The sequence below is a fragment of the Microtus pennsylvanicus genome, chromosome 2 (genome assembly GCF_037038515.1).
Source record: "Microtus pennsylvanicus isolate mMicPen1 chromosome 2, mMicPen1.hap1, whole genome shotgun sequence".
Taxonomy (NCBI): Eukaryota; Metazoa; Chordata; class Mammalia; order Rodentia; family Cricetidae; genus Microtus; species Microtus pennsylvanicus.
In genome coordinates this window covers 1633673-1659665 of record NC_134580.1, presented here as the reverse complement: position 1 = coordinate 1659665, position 25993 = coordinate 1633673, and the positions used below count along the sequence as shown (strand labels likewise).

General features: G+C 49.0%; 1 protein-coding gene and 1 pseudogene across 5 annotated transcripts in view; one reads left to right on the top strand and one right to left on the bottom strand.

Moving 5' to 3' along the window:
- Trappc9 (trafficking protein particle complex subunit 9) overlaps positions 1-25993 on the top strand; it is a 434664-nt gene that overhangs the window by 338349 nt on the left and 70322 nt on the right. For all 5 annotated transcript variants that reach the window (XM_075959473.1, XM_075959472.1, XM_075959470.1 and 2 more), the window contains one exon: positions 9021-9111. In XM_075959473.1, the coding sequence (XP_075815588.1) occupies positions 9021-9111 (91 nt within the window). The remainder of the gene's footprint in view (positions 1-9020; positions 9112-25993) is intronic.
- LOC142845345 (U2 spliceosomal RNA) lies at positions 1375-1485 on the bottom strand (annotated as a pseudogene).

Genomic DNA, 25993 nt, shown 5'->3' with positions numbered 1-25993 from the left:
AGCACACACAGTACACACAGCACACACAGTACACACAGCACACACAGTACACACAGCACACACAGCACACACAGTGCACACAGCACACACAGTACACACAGCACACACAGTACACACAGTACACACAGCACACACAGCACACACAGCACACACAGTACACACAGTACACACAGTACACACAGCACACACAGTACACACAGCACACACAGCACACACAGTACACACAGCACACACAGCACACACAGTACACACAGCACACACAGCACAGCACACACAGTACAGCACACACAGCACACAGTACACACAGCACACACAGCACACACAGCACACACAGCACACACAGTACACACAGTACACACAGCACACACAGTGCACACAGTGCACAGCACACACAGTACACACAGCACACACAGTACACACAGCACACACAGTGCACACAGCACACACAGTACACACAGTGCACACAGCACACACAGTACACACAGCACACACAGCACAGCACACACAGTACACACAGCACACACAGCACACACAACACACACAGCACACACAGTACACACAGCACACACAGTACACACAACACACACAGTACACACAGTACACACAGTACACACAGCACAGTACACAGAACACACACAGCACACACAGTACATACAGCACACAGCACAGTGCACACAGCACACACAGTACACACAGCACACACAGTACACACAGCACACACAGTACACACAGCACACACATAGCACACAGTACAGCACACACAGCACACACAGTACACACAGCACAGTGCACACAGCACACACAGTACACACAGCACACACAGTATACACAGCACACACAGTACACACAGCACACACATAGCACACAGTACAGCACACACAGCACACACATTACACATAGCATGCTCGGCACAGAGGCTTGACAGCTGGAGAGAGCCTGGCTGGATATTCAGTCAAATCACTCCCACTGTTTGTCCCTTGCTGGGCAGAGGAGTGAGGCGGCAAGGACACAAATTGTGTTGCTGTCCCCCATCCATACAAACATGATAGCTGTGTGTGCCTTAGAATTTCTCAGGAAGGAATCATGGTCCACACATGGACAGTGTAGATGTCATATTTAGTCAACTGGAGAATATATGAGATGACATTCCATGAACATCCTGACAAGCCGTTGTGTTCACTCTGTTTGTGTGACTGGCTATGTGTTGAACATGCACACAGTCTGTGTACTCTTAACACTCACTAGATGTCAGATATTGATCAGATCCATTTACATAAACTGCTTAATTTATTTAGGTCTCTTTCTCTCTCCCTCTCTTACACACACAGACACACACACAACTGTGCCGTTCCTGAAAATGCTGTAATACCAAGTTAATGTTTAGCTGCAAAAAACAATTCAGTTTTCAGATAGAAGACATACCAGATATTGAAGTGATAAGAACAAACACTGCACTTGATCTTAGCCAGAAGGCCTACAGGCTGGACAGAGTGGTTGATTTGTGGAATAGCTTTCTGATGTAGCTTTCTCCCTTGGCTGCTGATGAGAAAATTGAGGCCCATGAGGTTATCTCACTCGTACCTCGTCAGTCGGGACTCAGACTGCTGTTAGTGTTATGCTTTCTTCTCCCGTAGGAGTCATGTCTAGGCTTCCCCTTCTGCCATGGCCTTCCCATTAACCATACTACTCAGAGGAGCTGCTGAGATGGCCACATCTCTTAGATAAATTGATAATGAACTTACCTGCCCTCCATGCATTTCAGCGTCTATTCTCTGTGATCCTCTAGAATGTGCCTAACAGCAAGACTTGCTGTGCTGAACCAATTGCAGACCTCTCTGGACCTCTAGCTGACAGCATGTTCCATTGTAGGCATTTTCTGTGCAGTTTGGTCACTGGCATGGGGAGCTGTGCCAAGGTGCCAGGGTATTTACCAAGATGAGAAAAATGGCATTGATGTTTAGAAAGTTGGTGATGCAAATTAGAAAACCAAGTAAGAGGCTGCTTGCCATTTGCAGGGGTCTCTCCAGTAGTATAATTTCCATTAGTATAAGATCTATAGCAGTTTGATAGTTTACTTGAGTTCTAGTAGGGCTGGGCTGCATCCTCGTCCTTGAAGCCCTTTACCCCAGCGCTGATACATGAGATGGAACACATTTTCTGAGTTGTGGTGGTTAGGGGCAAGGGAAGGACAGTACCCACTTACATGTGCTGTCCCGCTTCCTGCCTTAGCTCTCACCCCTCTCTGCCTTCATCACTTTCCACCTCATCCTCCTCATGAGTACCCACCCAGCTTATAGAGGTATGGGGTCTGAGACACACCCCAGAAAACCCCCCTAGCTGTCCCCACATAGTGACTATAGCCACCTTGTCCAATAGACAACCCATCTACCTGCTACACAGTGTTGCATTTGAATTGGAGTGTGCTCACTTATGTGACTGATTCATACCTGTCACCTGTGCTCTTGTCAGCCACTACTGTTAGTAATTTATTGTTATTTTTACTTAATTAGTTGGTTGCTGTTTGTACAGACTCTTCATTTCTTTATCTCTCTGGAAGATGGGTGGGTGCTAACCAGGAAGATGAAATGCAAGAGTGAACAGCAAATTGTTGGGATAACACACATGAGCATACATGTGTGCACATACATGTGAAGGCATGAATGATGAACGGGGGGAGGGAAAAGCAAGTCACAAGAGACGTGTTCATTGTGCTTGGTTACAGGGAGTCCAGTTTTTTGTCCCAAGAAGGATGGGTACAAAGGATGCCACAGAGGGTCTCTGAGAAATAGATTATGAGCCTGTTGTAAGTAGGCTCGTGTGAATGGTGAGGCACCCCAGCTCTTGGGGAACCTGTGGAAGGTATTGAATCTGAGTAGTTGTGCATTCCTGGAGAGGACAGCCTGACTCATGAGACTCACTCCTGTTCTAGAAGGTTTGCGGGGAAAGTCTAACATCTCACAGATTGTGGGAAAAACCTCTCTTGGCACTGGGATTGTCTATGACAGCTAGGCACCATGCTTCAGCACCACGGAGAGCTCCCTGTCCGGCTTTCCTGGGACAGATGGAGGGACAGGTCAGGATGCTGTCGGTCTCAGCAGTTTGTAAGCACAGGCCCTGATAGGACCCTGTGAAGGCAGCAGTGTCCCCACAGTTGAGCAGAGGTTTTGATTCCCGGGTTCCAGAGTGTAGTGATTCTGTCACCACCATAATTTATCTCTTGCCCCAAATGCCAAGATGTGCATATTAAGAATTAGCTCCCACCATCTGCACTACACCAACTACAGTGTTGCATCACAGGCAGGGACCTTGGCTGACCAGCTTGGCCACTTGTGGGTTCAGGCTCAGGTACCAGACACCTTTGGTGGCTTCTAGGGCTTTAAGAGAGGGGCTGTGTGCACAGGGATCATCTTTATTAGCTCAACTGCACCCTTTGTGGCTCATATGTGAAAGCAAATGAATTCAGAAACAGGTAGAGTGACTGCCAAAGGCTCCTGCCTCTGGGTGGCCTTGCAGCTTCCCACGGACTTCCTCACCTCTCTCCTCTCATCCTGGTTCATCAGGGGACCGGGCTCTGCTCTGTGCTCTGGACACTGCTGCCGCCCACCTTGAGACCCACGTACAAGTTTTTAATAAATAACTAATGTCCCACCTTCTGAGGTTTTAATCTCATGTAAGAGAATGTAAACTTTGGGGTGAATTATGAGGGAAAGCAGGAAGAAGCAAACCCCAAAATGAGCATTTTTCAACCCAAATGTGTGGGAGATTTATACTTGAGGTTTCCTTCTTTCAGACTGGAATTACGGGACTAAGCGATGTCCACACACCAGCTCTCAGTCTTACTGCTGTCCACTCAAGTGACTATTACCTGGCTTTAAGTAGGTGCACATGGGTAGAGACTTCTGCAAAGTAATTGGTTTATCACTTGCCTTGTCCCTGCCCCTCTTCCCACAGGGACCTCTTTAATCTGCTCCCTTATGTAAACTTAGAATTGTTCTGTGGAATGAGTGCTAACCAGTCTATTTTTCAATGTTTTTATCTAGTCTATGCTGATATAGCAGTTTGCTTTTTCACTTTAAGTATATTATATATAATATACACACATGTATAATATATGTGTATATTACTATATGTGTATACGACATATAATATGTATATGTTATATAATACATAGTACATATATTTATATGTTATACACACATGCATGTGTGTATAATATATGTATATCTGTTTATGTAAATTATATTATATATGGGTGGAAAACTTCACTCCAATAGCAACTTTCTGTTGCCCATTTCCAGCTGAGAGCCATGGTAGGAACATGCGACCCATATCTATATTTTGCCTTGGCAGAAAGCACACCTTTCAGCTTGGACTTTGGCCAGTGCACATACCTATGCTACCAAACAAGTCTTTTCCCTTTCTGCAGATGTTGTGGTGTGATACCAGCTCAGCCAGTGGATCAGAATGGAACTCACTGTGGGCACTGTACCATCACTTAAGTGGCTTAGCACTGAGTTGCTCAACTCCATGGCTTCTGGTTCTTCAGTTCTAAGCGCGTCATTCATCTGACTCGAAAGAATAGGTAACACTCTTATAGCTCCCACCAGTGTCCCTTCCCCATTGATGCTCACCAGGCCCCAGTGTTGTGTCTCTGAGTACTTTCTCCCCCAGGACTTGATAGAGATCCAGAGAATAAGTTCTGTGGGAGACACGAACCCAAACCAAAAGCCAAACTGTGTTCTCTCTGTAAGCCCCATGCATGCAACATGAACTTGCATGTCTGTTCAGAATGAGTCACAGCATACCCAGCAGGGATTTGGTCAGGAACTGAGAAAGAGGAGATCTCTTTGTTGTTTTGCTCTTTGTTTACTTCTTTGTTTTGTTTGTTTGGTTAGTTGGTTTTGGTTTTTTGAGATAGGGTCTCACTGTGTAGCCAGGCAGGCCTGGAAGAATTCTTGATCCTCTTACCTCAGACTCCCAAGTGCTGAGGTTATAGACAGGGTCTACCACTATGCCTGATTTGAAAGTTATGTTTGGTCATCTTTGTAAGCAAGTCTATCACAGAATTGCAACAGTGTGTGAGTGGTCCCAGGGATGCTCCTGGTTTCTACATTCACATTCTATGGCTGGGAAATCCCACATGGGGTAACTGCTGGAGACTGCACAAGGGGTTCACTACAGTGATGGCATCCTCAGCCAGACTGTTGGTTAGGATAGGTTGGAGTGGCTAGGGAAAATCGACTCAGCAGTGGACCATTCTCAGGAAGAATGATGCTCCCAGAGCCACTGAGTTGTGTGTACAGTGACTTTAGTGTTCTTGAAGCCAGCAATGTCCAGCAGCACAGCTTCCTAAATGGTCTCTGAACATTCCCCAAAAAGGGAAGCTTCAGTTTCCATGGTCTGGTGGGGAGTTGTTGTTTTGCTACTGCTTGTGGGCTCCTGCCTCTTCTTCTGGGCCCATCCCCCTCTGCATCTGCCTTGGTCCCTTCCAGAGACTTGGCTCAGCTGTCCCTTCCACTGGGCAAGTTCCCAGTTTCTGCACCTGGCTTCAGCCCCCATCCTCCCCAGCTCCTTTCCTTAATTGCAGAGTCCCTTCCTTCTGTCAGCGTGTTTTTATTTATCTTTAATTTACCATCTTAACATGGTGAAGCCTACAACTCAGTACCGCAGCTTCCCCCACATGTATCTTGGGAGCTTCTGACATTCTCAAATTGGAACTAGATCCAGAACCTCAAATCCCTGGCTGCACTTGAGGTTCTGTCTATGGATATGACTACGAGGTACCTTGTTTGTCCCTTTGTGCCTGGCTTCTCTCTGATTGTCTTTAAGAGACACACACTAATGTGTCAGGTTTCCTTTCTTTGAAGACCGAATGGCATTTGCTTGCGCGAATGAACTGCATTCTTTTTATTTAATCATCTGAGAGTGGACACTTGGGACGTTTCCACCTTTTGGCACCATGAGCAGGCCTGCTGGGAACATGGTGTACATCTTTTCGTTTACATCCTGGCTTTGGCTCATTCGGTGAACGCATGACCAAGACGGGTATTACTGGAGGTCATTGTTTTCTGTTTGCAAGACCATCCCTCTCCTGTATGCCTGTGACCTCTGAGACTTGGGTTGCAGTCTGAGTTCAGGATCCCTAGTGGGCTGCCCTGTCTATCCCTCCTTGTTGAACTATCGGGCGAATCCTCACTCCCAGGACTGTTGCAGGACCAAGCACGAGGATTAAAAGTGCATTGCAGAGTGCTCGCCAATAATAACAACACTTCAGCAAACCTGCCCTGGGTGGTAATGAAATAGAGAGACAGCATGTGGAGGGCTCTCCTTAAAAAAAAATTATGTATGGGGAAAAAAAACACTTTTTAAAAAATTTTTTATTTCTTAAAAATTTCTGCCTTCTCCCATCCCCCCATTTTCCTTCCCCTCTCCCTCCCTCTCCAGTCCTAAGAGAAGTCCGGGAACCCTTCCCTGTGGGAAGTCCAAGGCCCTCCCCCCTCTATCCAGGTCTAGGAAGGTGTGCATCCAAGCAGACTAGGCTCCCAAAAAGCCAGTACATGCAATAGAATCAAAACCCGGTGTCATTATCATTGGCTTCTCAGTCTGCCCTCATTGTCAGCCACATTCAGAGAGTCCAGTTTGATCATAATGCTTGTTCAGACCCAATCCAATTGGCCTTGGTGAGCTCCCATTAGATCAGTCACACCATCTCCGTTGGTGGACGCACCCTTCGCTGTCCTGACTTCCTTGCTTATGTTCTCCCTCCTTCTGCTCTTCATCTGGGCCTTGGGAGCTCAGTCCAGTGCTCCAATGTGGGTCTCTGTCTCTATCTCCATCCATTGCCAGATGAAGGTTCTATAGTGATATGCAAGATATTCATCAGTGTAGCTATGGGAGAAGGCCAGTTCAGGCACCCTCTCCTCTGCTGCCCAAGGACCTAGATGGGGATATCCCCTTGGACACCTGGGAACCACTCTAGAGCCAAGTCTCTTGGCAACCCTAAAATGGCTCCCTTAGTTGATTCTAGCCATAAACAAAGGACAATGAGCCTATAGCTCGTGATCCTAGAGAAGCTAAATAATAAGGTGAACACAAAGAAAAGCATATATTTATCCTCCTGGATATTGGAAGTAGACAAGATTGCCAGGCCAAAGTTGGGAGCATGGGGGTGGGGGGTAGGGGTTGGGGGGAAGGGGAGTTGGGAAAAACAAAACACTTTTGCTAGATGGTGTTGAAAAAGAGGGGATCCCTCGGTATAGAGACAAAAAGGCAGTGACTCGTTCACTGAAGTAAGGCAGGGAAAGGACTCCCCAGAGGTGAGGCAAGCAGGACCCTCCTGACAGCAGGAGCGTCATCTACTGGTGCATCCGTGTCCTCCTCAGGAAGCTGTGAAGCTGCAAGTGTTCTCCTCATGCTACAGATGATGAAGCCAGCTCAGGGCATTGTTTGTTTGTTTTGTTGTTCTTTTTTGTTTTTGCTTTTTGCTCAAAGTTCATGTGAGGCAGTGGCAGAAGTCCAAGACTCAAAGCTGGGTTATTCTCACGAGAGGGCTCTGGGCTTTCCCCAGGGTGAAACATGGCCCCATGGTACCTACCTGGGGTGCCTGCTCGCTGGCTTTCCTTCACTGTCAGGCACTGATAATGGGACAGCTCTGGGAGCCTGGCACTGTCGTGGGCCTCCTGGGGGCTCACAAGCTGGTGGTGATACCACCAGATATAGTGTGTCTTGGAAGAGGACACAGGAGAACCTTTCAAACAGAAGATGACTTGGAAACATTTCCTAGAGGAAGTGGGATCAAAGAGCAGATGAAGGAAGGACCAGAGGAGAAAGGAGACACAAGGGGAATGACAGATGCTGCTGCATCCTAGGAAGAGTTGGTGCATATGGTCCTGGTTAGGCTTAGGGGAGCCAATCTGACATCATCTTAGCCAGTGCTGGTCCAGCTACCCTTTCTGGGTAGCCCTCGTCTGTGTAGTTTTCCCTAAGTGCCTGGTGGAGCTGCTGGCTTCAGAGATGTACTGTACCGTCTTGAGACCTAGGGTCCTGAGACCCTCGCTTACTCTGCCCCTCTCACTCAGGCCCCTGCTTCTGCCCCTTTGTTCCTCACCTTCACGATGTCCCCACACTACTGTTTCCGGACTTAGCATATGGAATGTCCATCTTCACCAGGTGGGCTCAACATCAAGCCCTTTCCTGACACCTCAGTCCCCACTGCCTCCCTGCCGCTGTGGCATGCCTGTCTCACTTGGGACAAAGGGCATGTTTGTTAAACAGAGTGGGCTTGCCAGGAGGAAACAGGAAGTGTACTCTCTTTCTGTTTCCAATTGTTAGCCAATGTCCAGAACTCAATTTCCTCCTTTGCTGTTTGCTTGTGTATGGCGACTTTGATTTTGTGGAAGAGGCAAGAGGCTTACAGACCTGCTGAGAGCTGTGCTGGGCCTCCCAGCAGCTCTTGCTATTTGCCTGCTGTCTGCATTTCCAAGCCATGATTTCTTCATCCACTGCTGCTTGCTGAGAGACTTTATGACTTCCTCGATTATGAACTCACTTGAGAGAGCATGTTCACAATAATATATGTAATTACACCGGGATGTATAACACAGCAAACACGAAACCAGCATGAACCCAGGACGTGTCGAGAGATGCATGCTCGTCCTGAACAGTCAACTGCAGTCTACATGTTTTATTAAGGAAAAATAACCTCAAATTTCACCTTATTTTCCCCAACAAGAACCATTGATGGGATAAGATTATCCCGGTAGCTCTTTCTTTCCTCTAGAAGAATCATTAACTTGAATGGATTTACAGATGAAGGAAGGGGGACCTGCTGCGTTTCTGTGTCTGGTTTCCTACTCTCAGGTTGATACCCTCACCACTGGGTAGACTATACCACGTTAGCAGAGGGGTGACCGATCTACTTAAGACTGTTCTCATCTGGGAGTGTATCTGTCTAGAATTTTCTCTAACTCCTCGAGTCCTGGGGTGCAGCGTGAGCTGAGTTTTCCTTGACTGAAGCTTACCCGTCTCTGAAGCGCAGCGGTGAAGCGAGCGTGGAGGGCCTCCTGAACCAGCTTGTCCTGGAACAACTGCAGCTGGCGCCTCTGCAGTGGGGTGAGTACCATGCCATCTCTGGCTTCTGGGTGGGTGGGCAGGAGGGCACCCTAATGACGGCCTCAGGAGACCACAGAGAAAGGAGTTCAGCTCACTGTGTGCTGCCTTTGCAGGTGGGCAGCTCAGCACCAGGTAGGTCTGACCACACCCTCTTCTCGAGTGGCGACTGAATTTGGAAATGTCTGTAGCCCTTAGTTATATTGGAGGGGAGGGAGGTAGAAGGGAATGAGAGCATCTTCTTGCTTATTCTCCCACCATGTTCCTGGACTGAGCTCTACAGCTGTCTATGCTGGGTGTGGACAGTATATTTGGTGAACTCCTTGTCTCTGGTGCTTATCCCACGGGAGGCCACTATCACTCAACACAACCCTATTGGTAGGGCTTTGTGTTTTTTTTTTGTAACCTTGAATGCTGACCTAAGCTTATGCCTTTCTAGTAGTACTCAAAGGTAGCTCGTGACAGATACTTGTGTTTTGGGTGTGGTAGGTTCTTCTTGCTATCTGGAAGGGATTTGATTAGATCATCTATTAGGATCAACAATGGGTGGTCATTTGTTACCTCTTTCTTCTTCCTCTCCACTCAATAAATTGTGTCCCCCCACTCCCCCCTGCTTAGAACCTTCCTGGTATTTATGTAGGACCACCCACTTTCCAGGGATGAAACGGGAGACTCGAGAAGTCAGTGGGAGAGTGAGCAAGGGGACAGAGAAGGGCCTAATAATTGGGGTCACATGGTTAAAGGGCCATGTTTCCCCATGACCAGTGATTCAGGGCTAGCTTAAAAGCCACCATGTTTCCATGCTCATCCCCTGGAGAGGCTACAGGTGTTTTGGAGAACCTTTTGTATGGTTGAAGGAAAAGGTTAGTAGACTGGATGTGATGCTTTCTTCATAATTGTTAGGAAGGTCAAAGTGCCACTGTTAAAACCATTGTCCAAGAAGCAGTACACTACAAACCCAATGACAGTTTCATTAGGTGGCTTTCATCTCATTGTGAGGCTGGGAAATGGCACAGTGCCCCCAAAGCCTATTCACTAGTATATAGGATCATTGAGTTGCTGAGCAGCCCAGTTGCCTTGAATGGTGTAGCATTACCACGCTGCTTGTGCAAGGGCTGCTGGAAATAGAGGTTGAATGGTAGAGTCCATAACCACAGCAGTCTATGTGGTGATCTGTTTCTGTTATCTTACTAAGGCTGAAGCTAAATTCCACAAGTCAACCAATGAAATTGAAGACAGACCCTGTTCCATGCTTCCTATGAGCTGTAAGCATCTATGGCAGGATCCCAGGAAGGTTCTTGGGAGATGATCAAGTCCCTTCTACTGTGTGCTTCAATCTGTCACAAGCTGGTCTTGTTCTGCACAGAAGTTGAGAAGGTCTGGCTTGACCACTGTGAGCACATGTCACGTGCACACCAGCATGTGTACAGATACACAAGTACTGACATTTAGCCAGAGCAGTATATGGCTTTCAGAAGTAATGCTAAGACCCAAATATGTCTCAGATAAGACTTGGAGGGGTCATTTGTGAAGGGAGGTGTCAGGTATCATGGATGAGTGATGTTTCTGGTCTTAGAGGGGTAAGCCATTGGCAGGGTTGACTTGTCTTTAATCTTGGAAAGCCCAAATGGGCTTAGATCATCAGGAGTCAGGCTGTGGGAAGGAATAAGAGAGAAAGCCACTGTTGTCTGCCTCCCTCACAGCTGGTCATGTTGTACTCTGCGTTTGCCTCTGAGGATGCTAGTAACACATGCTGGGACACGGTCTTTATCCCAATTTTAACTCCTTAATCTTCGACTGTATCTGTCACCTGTACAGAGAATCTTGTGTGGAGCCAAGTAGTTCAGACCTGTAGCCAGGATCCTGGGGGTGATCTCAGCTCTCATACCTTAGACAGTAAGCATCCCCTTAGAGGATGAACTGAGGTCTAAGCTCCCTCAAGAGCCCAGTGGCTTACTGGGGGTTGGGTAAGACCTCTCGTACTGTTCCAGGCCCAAGCAATGAGAGTTCTTAGCGAAGGTCCCCATGGCCGCTTTAAAGGGAATTGGATGTTGTTTTGTAGTAATTGGTTTCCAAGTGTGTATCCCAGGTGCTTGGCAAGGAGTGAAGACTTTGTGTGGCGAGCTCCAGGGGCCTCAGACACCCGTATCCCTCTTTGTAGGCAGGAACTGCATGGGGCTCAGCCAGGTTCTGTCCTGTCTCACCCAGCTCTGAACTGCCGGGAGGGAGCCAATTAACATAGTTCCCTCTTCTCCAAATCTGGACCTTTTGATGGTATCACTTTGTGAAATTGCGTGTTCTCAGAGTAGAAAGCAAAAGAAATATCAAGTAAGTTTAGGTAAGGAAAAATGAGCCCTCTCCTATCCCTAAACAACCCCTATTTCAGTTTTGTACATTTCCAAGTCATTTTGTGACTCCTTGGTTTTGATTTTGTTTATATAATTGACTATGCCATCATTGTACTTTCATATCCTTTTCCAAGCTTGACAAAAATATAAACAGTTCCCACGCTATAAACAAGCCTTACACATATTGTTAAAGGCTGAGCTATTCATCAAATGGAGAGAAGATAATTTAATACTTGTTCTGCTGGTAGACATGGAGATCACGATAAAAGTCATATGCCCCAGTTTTTACCTAGAGTCTTTTCTGTGTTGGAGGATTACAGATTCAATGTGGATTTCCAGAAGTGCTGGTGCTTTAGAGGCCAGAAAGCAAAGCCAAGCTAGGGAACTGTGTCTATGCTCAGGCGGGCATGGTGTGTTTTCATCCTGGCTCTGCTATCGCCCAGCAGTGAGTTACTTATGGCTTGGGCTGTCAGCCAGGTTCTCTGTGCCTCAGTTTCCCCATCTGTAATGCCAAAGGCACCAACTCCTCTGTTGGGCCAAAATTATCTCAGGGCCTGTACCTCGAGGTCTATAGGACAGACAAAAGCCTGACAGAGAAAAGTCTGGCTTGAGTTCGAGTGAGGATGAGGCAGCAAAAACTAGGGAGGGCTTGGCTGTCTCTCATTGGCTGGAGGTACCCCCACATCCCACCATGTCACGTGACCCATATAAGCTAACACAGTAATAAACCGAGTTCCTGCTTTGACTTGGCTCCCTATCGCATCTGATTGTCCTGCATCGTGGGGCAGATAGCACACTCACCTTTCCCTGGGGAATAAGGAGGCTCAAGAAGCCTAGCACTCCTCTGTGTGGCCAGAGTGCTGTCACCCCAGAGGAGAGAGGCCTCCGGACTAGCCCTGAGCAGGGGGCCACCGACTCACTGCCCTTGTCTTGGCTATAGAGAGGGGGAAATGGAATGCACATGTCCCCAACTGTTTGCCTTTATCCTGATCTGTGCTAGCTGTGGGCCTGGGCTGCAGTGCTCCATCTGCAGAGGACCTGCAGCCAGACAAGACTCAGGGAAAGCAAGGCTGCAGGCTGGGCAGACTCACAAAAGGATACTGAATTCAGGGATGAGTCTGGTGTTTCCCGGATGCTTTCTGTCTCAGTCCATGCCTTTGATGTGTGTGTGTGTGTGTGTGTGTGTGTGTGTGTGTGTGTGTACACTGATCTGGTCCTCTGGGGAAGAGGAGGAATATCTTGTAGAAACGAGTTCACTATCTGGCTGACTATTCTGAAGACTGCTGTCTAGGCATTTCCACAGGTACGCAGTGGTGATGACTAATGGGCTAAGCTGTTTGCCACACTGATTGGAATGTCCCACCACTGTACCACCCATTACCTCCTCCTTCCACTGCTCCTTGTCCTTGCAGGGTTCTCTGTCCTCTGGGATATGGCTGTGATTGTTCTATGCAGCCTTTCCGGGCCTGCAGTGAATGCAGATCAGGGCTGCACTGCATTGCCCAGTGAGCATTTCCAGCCTTCTGTCTTCAGACAGTCTCTATGGAGACCCACCTGTGTGCTGAGTTCCGAGTTCGGCCTTGAGGGCAACAACTAGGAGCAGGATAGTCAGTGCCGGACTAGGTAGCAATAGACCCCGGGGCTTCAGCAAGTGACACTACCCTGCCCTGCCTCAGAGAACATGTGGCTCCCTCGCTTCTGCAGAGCCCACGTCAGGGTCTTCTTCACATGCATTTCTTAAGACCTGTAGCATTACTGTTCCTTTAGACAAATAGAAATAGAGTAGGGGCAGGTCTGCCTCAGGGCACATGGAGGGTGTTGATTCTTGTGTTGATGGGTTCATCTAGTCCTTCAATCAAAACCTATTGGCCATTGCTCTGCAGTAGTAGGTGCTTCCGTGTGTGCTGGGGACCCAGGTTGGTCCCCTAATTGTTTGACCACATCCTGGTGAGTGCTAGCCTGAGAGTTGGCACCAAGGGTTCTGGAAACAGCAAAAAGAGGCAGAGTTAGAGCTGGATCCTCAGTCCTCATGCTGAAAAGGAGGCAAGAGCTTACCAGAGATGACACATGAACCCCATGAACACCAACAGAGCCCATAGGCGACTATAAAGTCTTCTGCACCTGAATGATTCCCCCACCCTCCAACACCTCCAAAAAGATGTTCTGCATTTAGCCAGCATCGTGTAGATTCTGGGACCCAGGAGTTCTGGGTATTTCTTTAGCTTTTGTGATCTCTGGTGTAATTCCCAATTCCCCAGCCCTGCTTCATGATTGCTGGGTCTTTTGCCACCCTACCTTCCCGCTCACTTTTAGCTCAGGAATTTCGCACGGGCACATTTTCACACAGAGAGCTGTAGGGAGGGAGGGGAACACAGCCCTCCTCTCTACTTTGCTTCTGTCCATTCTGCTCCCACCCACTGACTGTCACTGTTGTTTGTGTCTCTTTCACAGTCTGTGAACCCACAGCAGAGGGTTCACAGCAATGTGTGCTATTGACTGAGCGGGAACAGCCCTCAGAACGTGTTCATTTATGAATACATGCATGCCTGCCTGACTGACTAAATGACTGATTGAATGAACGAATGAGGCTATAGTCCCTTCCTAGGGTGAAAGTGTGTGTTCTCACAGACCAGAACATACAGCATTGTCCCTGCTGGTCTGAACAGAGCACAAGCTGTCTGTCAGCTCCCATGGGGACAGATTTAATTGTGATGATAGCTTTTCTGGCTGCCCCTCATTGAGCTCCTCATGCCGCCACCTAGTCACAGTGAGCTCAAGGGGACTGAGACTGCGCGTCTGCATCAGTGCCAATTAGCACAGGTAGAAATCACATCCAGGTCCCTGTGGGGTTCTTAGCTCCCGAGTCTCACAGGATTCAGAGCCAGGCAGAGCTCCTGTCCTCAGCCCTGAGCGGTTGGTGTCCCTCTTAGCAACCAGGGACACTGGTATTCTTCTGCCTCCCATTGCCTTGCATCTGCACAAAGCAAAGAGCTCAAGTGAAGGTAAATCTCTGTTGGTGTAGAGTGCCCTTGCCCACAGCAGGCAGAGGAGACCCCGTACAAGTAAATGCTTTGCTTATCCAGGTGCAAGACCCTTCCCATTGGCCAATATTTACTCTGCAGGACAAAGAAAGAAACATGACCAAGAAGGTAATTTCTCTTACATTCCACAGGCCACACTGGTGACTTGGCATACCCCTACGTACAGGTCTCTGGGGGCAGGTTAGCTGTCCTCATTCAGAAATGGAGCCCGGGTTTCCTCTGTTTCCCAGCCAGGAAGCCACGGGGGTAGCATCTGAACCAGAGTCAAGACTGCAGCCTGGGTCATGTTGTCCTCAGTGTGTTCTGCTCCGTAAATAAGAAAGCAAGTCTCAAGATACATGACACTAAAGAAAAGTGATCGAGATTTCGGTCTTTCTTTGGTTTTCCCATTACTTCTTTGCAAGATAAAAAAGAAAGAAAGAACCCCTGGCATTTCCGTCTTGCAGGAAAATTTATCTCTGTGGATTTCACAACCTTTTAAAACCCTTGTAGTAGAGGACTCAGAGGGGGAAAATGTAGGCTATGGATAAAGATAAGAATAATTGGATGGGATGTCTGGACACAGGTCAGCTGGACTCACTGTACCAGAGAATGGAATCTCTTGTTGTTCTTGGACGTGTCATGCAAGGACAGCAGAGCCAGCAGCAGCCTGCTGTGCTGAACATCCAGTCAGGAGGCTCGTCAAGAAGAGCCATGAATCCACTGACCATTGACAATGAGGACATCACACAGGGCCTTGCTGGGAAAGTCTGTGTGGCTAGACTCAGTGGAGGACCTCCCAGAGCCTGAGGAGTTGGAAGCTGTGAGTGGAAGAATCAGTCACATGGTGATGCTGACCCGAGGGAGGGCAGCAGTTGGCTGGCTAGCAGGTGACAGTTGCCCCATATCTCATGATAGCCAAGATAGCCCTGCTTTCTCAACTGTCTGCTGTCGGGGGATCTTCTTGTTGGCCTGCCTCCAGCTTTTCCTATAACCATCTCTCTGAGACTGATGGCCTTTCCTGGCCTCAGAGCCAGTGTCAGTTCATCACCGAGGATGATTCTGAAAGCTGCAATCTGTGCCTCCTAACCCCAGGCTTCTTCCTACCTGCTCTCTGCGCGGACCCCACACTAGCCCCTCTGCACATAGTGGACTCCGAGCCGTCTGTCAGAGATATCTATCCTCAGCAGCCCCGTGACAGATCAGGCTGTGCTCACCATTCTGCCAGGCCCTAGGCCTTGTGGGCAGTTGCCACTCTTGCTGCCCCATAGTCAGGCTCAGGGAGGTTCTCAGTCACCCATGCGAGTGGATGAGCTGGCCCATGAGATAACCCCTGGTTTAGAGAAGTGCTGTGGGATCCTAAGGAGGCAGAAAAGCAGCTCTGCCTCTTCGATTCCCTTTTTCCTAAACCGTGAATCATTAACTGTCTTGTGAAGCTTTTCCTTGCTCCCCTCACACTGACTGCCATCAGTGCGAGCATGGGGCCAGGCCTTGCACGTGGCTGTATACTCACTGCTGTGCCAACTCTACTTCTGTGGGCTCTCTTCTCTATAAATTCTTCTGGGTGTCCTGTTGGGCCTCTACAGAGAAAGTGCTCTGAGCACAGGACCAGGTTCAATTCCTGTCTCCCCACGTGACTTACTAGAGGAAGATACCCATGTTATCTTCTGTGGTGACTATGCCAGATGGTCCCTGTCCTGAAGGCTGTCCAGAGCCTTCAGGTAACTTGGCTGGGATGGCATTTTTCACTATTGTTACCCATGGGCATCCTGACATGTCCAGTCAGCTGTGGGGCTTGACCCACATTCTTCTACCAGGAGATCAAATCCATACCTTCCAACTACCTTAGCCAGGCTCCTTGACAACCTGAAGCTATCCCCTTATGACTCTGCAATAAAGAACCAGGATGTGGATTGCACAGAGAGGGAGGAAAGAAATCTGTCCAGAGTGCAGTCTAGGTGGGCATGCCCTCACTGGGGACATCAGGTGAGCGGTCAGGCCATGCTTTTGTTGAAGCAGAGAAGTAAGCAGGACACATGAACATGGGTCCAGGGACATGGCCAGAAGTGTCCACTCCTTTGTGCCTGCTGGTGCCCCTGCTCTCACCCTGCAGTGGACTCGTGAGGCAGCTGACCTGGGCTCTGATCCCACAATGTCTTGGCCTAAGACCCAGGGGGGCGATTTGAGGATTCAGACTCCTTTTTACCTTGGATAGAAAGTGATGCCTTTGACCTTACAGGCGTCTTTTAGGGAATTGGGCTTGTTCTTAAGCCTTGGTGCCCTTTGTAGAAGAGGCTGGGGTTCTGCAGTGGCCTGATGAAGCTGTGGCTAGACTTCACAGTTTCTGCTGCATTGGTGGGAACCCTGTAGTACACAGGCCCTGCACTTGGGAAGTTGACCTGCTCAGGGTGTGCCTGCTGATGGGATGCATGGATGGAGAGCAAAGCCCTCATGGGTCCTGCGGTGGCAGAACCTCACTCACCACCACCTCTGCCTCACTCGGGGACTCATTTCTGCTTGGTCCTGGCATGAGGCAACAGGTATAGCCCTGGCCCCAGGGCACAGCGTCTATGTCCTGACTTTCCTGCAGGTACAGAGAAATCCCTAGCAGAGGAGCAACCTTTGTCAGGTTTAGGGGGAGTGCCCATTCAGTACAGACGGTACAGGGGCAGCATTCCCCTTGTTTCCCACATTTCTGCACCCCCTTCCCTGCTGTGGGATGGGGGAACTCTAGGCTCTGCTCCTGTCAGTGCTCAAGGCTGGTTCTGCTCATCACGGGGGGCGTTGGGGACTGGGAAGACCAGATGCTGTTTTGGACGAGAAGCCTAACATTTATGGAGTCCCCACTTCTATTAAGTGCAGCAGAGTCTGTACTCGTTCTCCTGGAGAAAAAGAGTCAAGTGCACCTTTGCTAGGATATTTGGAGAAATCTGCAACCCCAAGCACGTACCAGAGGATTGCAGGAGGCCGCTGTGTGCCCAGTGTGTGGTGACTAGGTAGTACTTTCCGGAGGAACAGCCTGCATGTTGCTTTGTCCTTACACCTTAGAAGTTGGAGCAGAAACCAGGAAGGGTGAGTCCCTGCCCCGTGTGCTAGTAGGCTTGGACCATCAGGCAGGGTAAGTTATTGACCTATGGTGCCTTATGCCCCTTGTCTACTTCTGGTGCTTCTCATGTGTCACAGGGCAGGGAGCAAGAATCCATGAGGGCATTTAAAGTTCTGATATTTGGCTAGATAAGAAAGGAGGAATGGAGAAGCGGCTGCGTGCCAGCATGGGCTGAGCTTCCTGGAACTCCTGGGGAAGAGCCCCTTTCCATCTCGGGAACCCTTAGAGAATCTGGTCCTTGAAGGAGTGCCAGCGTCCGGGCGACTCTGAAGCCAGACCTTGAGTCTGACAGGGCACTTCAAAGGCTGAGCCCCTGACCTTTCCCAGACAGCTCCTGAGGACAACATCTGTCTCCCAGGGCCCAAGGTTGGCCCTTCATCATTCGACAGCAGTGTGTGGGCAGCAGCTGGGGAACAAAACCCCACCTAATCAGGTGTTTCCTGGTGCCTTCTTGGCAGAGGGCATGCCCCTTAACTTGAAAAGCGTTTTCAGGCCTTCCCGAGCAGACCAGTGTAGAGATCCTCATGGGGTGGCAAACATGCAAAGCATCCTCATTTCTGCCACGATAGATGCGGAGGAAGACCCATGGCTCTTGCATCTCTGCTCTTTGTTCTATAACTTTTACCTTGAAAAGCCTCAGTTTGTGAATCTGTAAAATGGACATGATCCTATTTTATGCCACTGAGAAGAAATGATATAACCCCATGTACAACATTTGGTACTACTACCTGGGGAATGTTATACTCGGAGAGAGCTGTATTGTCAAGCTTGGGTCAAAGGCTCCTGGGGACCTAGTGGTAGCTTCTCTCTCTTTCCCATAGCTAGCTTTGCCCAGACAGTAAACACCATGTAAATCCATGGTCCCTGAGGGTCTCTGGGACAGTGAACAGCTAAGATGACTGCTTTGGCCTCCTACTGAGGCTCAGAGTTGTTGTGGTCTCTCTGCGGCACCCAGAAGCACACAGCAAGGAGGAAGGGGATCCAGGTCCCTTGCGGGTGCTTAGATACCCCCTTTTGCTGAGGAATGCTTTGCATAGGCCCCATGCTGAGGACTCCAGTATCACCTGAGTTGTCCCAGGGAATGTATAAAAACATGGGCAGACCCCAAGTTCCACTATGGGCCAGGGCAGTGTGTCCCTGTCAGGCCTGGCTCCTAGTCCATCCCCTCCCTGACAAAGCTATTGCTAGGGTGGTGTCTGTGAGCTGAAGCCTAGAGAAGAAGCCAACCCTGCAGGTTCTGCATCAGGGAGAAGACTGCAGTGCTTGGTGTTCCAAAGTCACGTGGGAAGAGGAGGAAGCTCTCAGGTGTTGCCAGTACTCAGTTTGCAGAGGTTTCGGTGCCCAGGAACTCTCGTAAAAACCTTCCTAGGGCCTGGCAGCCGATTGAAAAATGATGTTTCTTCTTAAACTGTGCTTACTTGCAAAGCATGGCCAGATGTACCCAGTGTCCTGGCCTCCTTGTTGTATTTGGCCAGATCCTGCAGTGAGCCTGCTCTCTTTGAGAACTAAGCTACACTGACACACCCTGTATACGTTATAGGTGCATGCAGTTACAAGTTTGTACACATGAACACGTGATCATTGCATGCATGTCATGTAGACAGCATCAAATATGACATTTGTTTATTCACACATGAAAATTAAAAATCCTCCAAGCCAAAATAACCATCATTTGTGTCCTTTGTCCTGTGACCCACTGTGTCCTTAGGCTCCCACCTATAGGGAGGCTCTGTCCATTCCTCCTTCAGTCCTCAGAATGGCATGCGGTGCCATGCAGCCCCTCCCCATAATGCATATCCCCCATAATGCAACCCTCCCCAGAATGCAGTTCCCCCAGAATGCAGACCCCCCAGAATGCAGCCCTCCCCAGAATGTAGTTCCCCCAGAATGAAGAACCCCAGAATGCAGACCCCCCCAGAATGCAGCCCCCTCCCCAGAATGCAGACCCCATTCTCACCAGTGCTTGACCCTTGCTAGCTTAGAAGAAAATGGTCACAGAACTTCTGGGATTTAGATCTTTGCTTTTGTGGGGAGTTGAGGGGTTGCTTCTCTATTTATCCTTCCCTTGCTCACTGGTCCAGCGAGCCTTTCCTGAGTGCCTGCTCTGTGCCCTGTGCTGTCTGCCCCCTTTATCTTGATTTCTCCTCTACTCCAAAGCAGGAGGATGTGGGAGCTACTTTCATGAGCAAGTGGCGGGGGGGGGGGGCACAAACACATAGGTGCATTTTTTTTTTTGCTGTTTCTAAGAAGAGGGATTTAGAAAGTGCTTCTGAGTGACAAAAAGCTGTGTCCTATCCCCTACTTGCCATCCTATGAGGACCGTGCTATAGGTAAAACACTGGTTATCCTGGTGCCCAAGAGATTTATAGTTCTCTACCCCGGCCACAGTGAGTGCCAAGTAAGGAAAATCTGGAGCAGGGGTGGTCTGGGGACAAGAGCCTTCTTGGAACTTACGTGACACTTACCTGTGCCAACAAGATGGGAATGATCACCTAGCTTTAGTGTAACCTCAGAGGTGCCCACTCCTACCTAAGGAAGCTCAGACTCAGAATCATTTGCAGAGACCAGGTTTGAACCTGGTTGGCCTGGTTGGCAGCTCATTCAACAGCTCTGAAGCGGAAATAATTTGTTCTGTTCACCCAGAAGAAACCCACCTTGTAGCTTTCTCTTTCTGGATCCCAGCCACACATCACTCTGCAAACCAAAGGGTGATGAGCTTATGTTTTCATGACAAATTTATGTTTGCATAACATTTATCACAAACTTATACCTTTCATTGGGGGTCCTAGCCAACCCCAGATAACTGGTGAACTTCATGAAACTGAGATTGACTGCCCCATCCCAGAGGGGCAGTCACCTTTGTCTATGGGTCATGCTCCTTGGTGGAGGGTAAATGTGTGAGTTCCAGTTGTCTGTTTCCAAGCTTGGAGGTCATTCTCCTGAACACCATCAGTGCCTCCTTCAGCTCTAGGTGAGAGCCATCAACTGGACTCTGCTCTCCATCTTACTCATGTGGGGACTTGCCATGAGCAGTAAGTTCCTAAGTGCAGAACCGGGACCAAAGAAGACAGCAGGGCTGATGGAGAATTCACTGCTTGCTCGGCATTTCATAAGGAGTTTGCCATACAGTGGAAGGTGGGATGCACCAGTCCCTTGGCATGGTGAAGGTCAGGGGCCCAGTCTCAGAGACAGCCTTTGTTTCTCCGGCACCTTGCAAGGGACCTTCCTTGTTGTAGACCTCCAAGAGCATCTGAGGGAAGCATAGCCTGCTTAACTAAAAGCCACCACCCCATTCCTGGATACAGTCCAACCAGCTTCCTCCAGGCAACTGTGCTGCTCACAGCCTAATGACTCTCAGCCTCTTTTGGGTGCCAGCTCAGTTATCAGTGAAGTCATTCTGTGAGCCACCGCATATGTGCCAAAGATCATCCACTGTAAATACTTCCAACCACGTCCACGGAAAGTCCTTTTCGCTCTTGACCCACTTCCTTACCAAGCATTCCCTTTTGGTTGCTGGTACTCCCCAGTCTTTCCAAGCTGCATCTGAGTACCTGTAGCATCCCTCTGCCTAGGCTTTCTCTGCAGCAAATAGCTGTGCGCAGCTGGACCAGAATCCTGCCTCCTAAGACAAAATATTTTCCAGGAAATCTGCTACTCATGTGTCATCCTTACATGGTGCCTGGAGCAAAGACAGAGAGGGGGTCAGCAGTATCTATGGGCAACCCGAGTTCCTGAATTCCTGCTGAAAGCAGAGAAGGCATGTGAAAATAGGGCGACTTGGGGAGCCATACTTGCTTAGGTTTGAGTCAGGTCAAGTTCAGATGCTTTGTGAGATTGCCTGGCCATGACACAATGTTTCTTTACACGTGGGACTGTGCGTGTCTCTCTTCAGAGCTTATCACATTCCTACATAAGTTCCTGTACTGTCCAAGAGGTCAGACTCTGGATAGGTACCAGCCAAGTATCCAGAATACCATCAGCTGGCTGGAGCCAAGAATAGGCATTTTCTCTATCATCACTTCTAGAATCTCCTCATGTGTGTGGAGAGCTGTATATTGTCTCTGAACATGATCTCCTTCAAACTCAGTTTTGTGGGATGGCTCTTGGCGTGTGATTAACCCTTCACAAGAAAGATGGATGGGAAGGTAGAGCCTATAGCTGGATGTACTGATACACAGCTAGGTGGATGGGTGACAAGTTGGATAAATGGAGCAGGAATAATAGACGTGTAGGTGACTGGTAAAGGTGTGGGTATACCTTGTCCTTGAGGATGGATGAATGTTTTGGTTAGGCAATTCACTGATGTACCAAAGAGTCTTCCTAAAATTATACAGGACAGGCTTTTTCGAGTGCTTTGGCATACACTTTAGAGTATTACTCTTTCTCCCAGTGACAGTGACTCATGACTAAAAGGTTGTTTGGGTGATTCAGTTTCTTCTAGGACAATGGTGATCTGGAACTGCAGAGCAGAATTGTCACTGGGAGCTCCTGTCTCCCTGAGGGGCACAGGGTTTGATACTAAGTGGGCAGAGTTTCAACACTGGGTCAGGAGTGTGGGGCTGTAGTGGTGGCTAGATTAGCTGCCTGCGTAGCCAAGCTGGCCACCGTAGAACTGAGCTTTGACTAAGGTCATGCATGGGAGAGGCAGAGTGCTTTCCTGGTGTGTTTGAGGCCCTGGGCTCAATCTCCAGCATCATAGTTAACCACTACCATCATCTTCATCATCATCCTCAATATTAATCCCCACTGTTATGGGCCCTCAACACCAGTCACGTCCAACTTTGGACATCACAACACAATGCTGTCTTCTCCAAAGTTCTCATGAACCATGAGATAATAGTCATAAAAAAATCACAATTAAAAAAACCCTCATAACATCTTAACCATCTTAAGTCAGTTTATGATTTTGTTAGGCCACCATCGCAGCTGTCCTAGCCATGTGCAACCTGTGAGTCACCAGCTGAACGCCCCTGCTGGCACAAGCCTCGGGAGCTCTAGTGTCTGCTTTGCCCCCATGCATGTCCCCAGCCCTCTGTCCTCATTTGTAGTGTGTGTGGCTGATAGAAAGCAGGTGCCAGAGCATTTGGGTGATGGTTTGGTTCCTGAAGAGAACAGGGAAGAGCCTCAGGTGTCCCTGGGATCTGGTTTGACTACTAGGAAAGAGCAGAAAGGTCCTAGGAGAACCATGGAAATGAGCGTATTCAGGCCACCTTCTGGACAAGGTCCCAGAACCTCCAGGATAGTGGACATTGGTGCCAAGCCAGAGAAAAGCAAGCTGGAACAGCAGATGGCTGAGATATGTCTCAAGGGGATGACCCGGAAAAGCTACCTCCCCCACCCACGGGCGTTTTACTCTCTGGAAGGAGCCTGTTGGTTCTGCCTCAGGGACCATGGAAGTCACCAAAGCAGAGACCACAGAGCATGTAGCTTAGCTCCAGAGGTGTTCCCCCTCATGATGTCACCCTGATGATACTTATCAAATATGCTTGTGCTGGGACGTCACCCAAAATACATGCCAAACAGTTGTAAACATCACCCATCCATGGCAAACAGTCGCTATTCTATTGCCCCGCCCCCAGCATCTCAGAAATTCCCGTTGTTATGATACGGAACACAATGTAGCCCCGAAGCAGAGGAGGGCAGTGTAGCACTTCAGGGCAGATGAACTAACACCTACTGCACAGCTCAGGACACAGTGACACTCTCCAGAGAAGAGCTGCGTGGCCTAGGGTCCAAGAGGACAGCTAGCACCATCATGTGACTTAGGCTGAGGGGGTCAGTTTCTCTGATTCTCTGAAACAGGGGTTATCAGGTTGACCATGTTGCATATTGTGAACTGACCAAGCAGAAGCCTTTGGCACAATTTCACTCAACTTCTGACATCTGTAGGACACCGTGTGCCAAACAAATCCACCTCTGTGCTTGCCCGCACAGCCTGTCTAGACAGTAAACCCGCAGTGGGGCTTTGGCTTGTGAAGTGACATCACCCAGCATCAGAGAAGCCAACAAGCCGCCAGGGGAAGCTGCCAAGGCGTAACAGAGAGGAAACACAATGCTCTCAGACTGGAGCCTGCAGTACAAAGCTCTGGAGTTTCTTTTAAACACTGTAATTCATCTAAGTATATAGGTTTCTATTTCAAGGTCTGGGAAATAAACCTATATATGCATATTTATATAGAGAGCAGTATCTATACATGTGTATGCTATATATAGGAAATGATCCAACTTGATTTCTGTGCACACAGATTTTTTTTGCATCTATGTTTATATACAACCACAGATCTGGGCATATTCCTGCAAGACTACCCTGGTTCACATTAAGAATGATGGATGGTCTCCTGGGTTGTTTATGGCCACCACCAGCCCCTTTACTCTGTGTGTGTGTGTGTGTAGCTCTCTCCTGCATTCATGTGTTTCTCTGAGCTTCTGTAGTCAATGAAGAAGCAGTATGTACTTTGGGGTTGGGGGCAGCAGATGGTCTTTTTTTTTGTAAGGTGCTTGGAAGTTTGCAGAGAGTGAACAATGAATCAGTCCCCATGGATGAGCATGCGTGGACCTGCACGGCCACCAGCTAGACATATAACCGCAGGTTGTCTTGGACCCTGCAGGCTCAGCTGTTGGGCCATGAACCATCACCTACTACACTACTTATCTTCTGCACCTCTGTACTTCTTTGCTTCCCCAACCCCTTCTAAGACAGCCGTTCAGAGTGAGTTCCTGGGTAAGTGACCAGGAAGCAGGTCCCGGGATCCTGGAGTCCTGCTCACTGGTGCAGGGCCCTCCTCTTTCCCTGGAAGAGGTCTAATGTACTCTTGTCATCTCAACCACTCCTGGGAGGTGGATGTGCTGGGACAGGGTTGTCCCTTTCTTCCCATCTTATTAGGATAGAGGGCTTGGTCTGTTGCTTCTAGGAGTCCTAGTGTGTTTGCACATGAACTTCCTTCTGGCTGAGTTAACAAAATGCCTCTACCCCTTATCCAGAGTGTGTGGGTCTGCGTGCATCTCTCCCAGTTGTTGTCACATGATCCTTGTTTGGGGGTCACGTGGTATTACCATCTCAGAAACTTCCCTATTTTGTAAATGGCAGGCCAGTGTTTAGTGTTCTTTGTCTAGCGCATTATTCTGGAAGTCTTGTGTCATGCTGGTTCCTGGACTTGCAACCCCCTATCTCCCTCCCTCCCCATTCTTCCTGCACTTCAGGACCCCATGAGACTAGAAGTCACACATCCAGATCTTGGCACACAACTGCCTTGTGATAAGCATCGTTGAACAAGTGACCAAAGGAAAGCATGTTCTGATTGACTGCACAGACAGCTTCCAGAGCTTGCTAATGACTTTGGGTGATAAAGAGAACTATTGATCCGAAGTGACATTGATTGGACACACCACCCAGATCACTGGACTCCTGCCCCAGGCTGCTTAATCCAGCTCACTGGTAGCAGCACAGTGGCCGGTGACCACAGCATGTGGCAGCAGCAGAGGCCAAAGGGAATGAAGAAGGTTCTTCTGGGGTGTAGTTTGGTGCTTGCTTGTGAGAACACTCGTCTGTGGTCTGCTGTCACTTTTGTGAGCATCGGGGAGCTTCTGATGTGGCTAGAACAGTGTTTGTTTGTTTGGTTGGTTTTTTTTGGGGGGGGGGGGTTCGAGATAGGGTTTCTCCATAGCTTTTGGTTCCTGTCCTGGAACTAGCTCTTGTAGGCCAGGCTGGCCTCGAACTCACAGAGATCCGCCTGCCTCTGCCCCTCGAGTGCTGGGATTAAAGGCGTGCGCCACCACCGCCCGGCTCTAGAATAGTGTTTGTTGACACAGAGTAATGGCAGCTTAGCAAAGCACAGACATTTTCTTTCAGAGACAGTCAGGACGGGCATTTTCTGAATAGTTTGGAAATACCTTATATTCATTTGTTTACTCCCCAAATCTTTCACCACATTCGTCTGGTTTTCAGTGCATTCATCCCATCTCACTGGGCCCTGCTGGTGAGTTCTGCAGACTGTCGTGGGCTAGTTGGAGCCTGGAACTGGGCCCCTGATATGAGAACAGATCAAGTGTTATTTCCCTCCACCTCCCTTCCATGCCGCTGCCCTAGGGGAGGCAGAGCTAAGAGCTCGATTCAATTTAGGCTCTTTCATGATCTTGACTTCTGTAGGGAGCCTGAGCCCAAACCAGTCCAGCCATCAGGTCTTCAGGACCCTCAGTAGCCTGCTGCTTCCCATGGAGCCAGACTGCCCCTCTGTAGTTTCCGACTTCTGAGCCCCAGCCTCTCTGAACACTCTTTCACTGTCCCCATGAAGTTCAAGCCCCCACCTCAGCTACTTCCACTTTGCCTTTGTCTTACCTCTCACTCCCTTGCCCCCTCCTTTCTTTGCAATCCCTCATCCAAGGCCACACCTTGTTAGGGTTAGGTTTGGCTA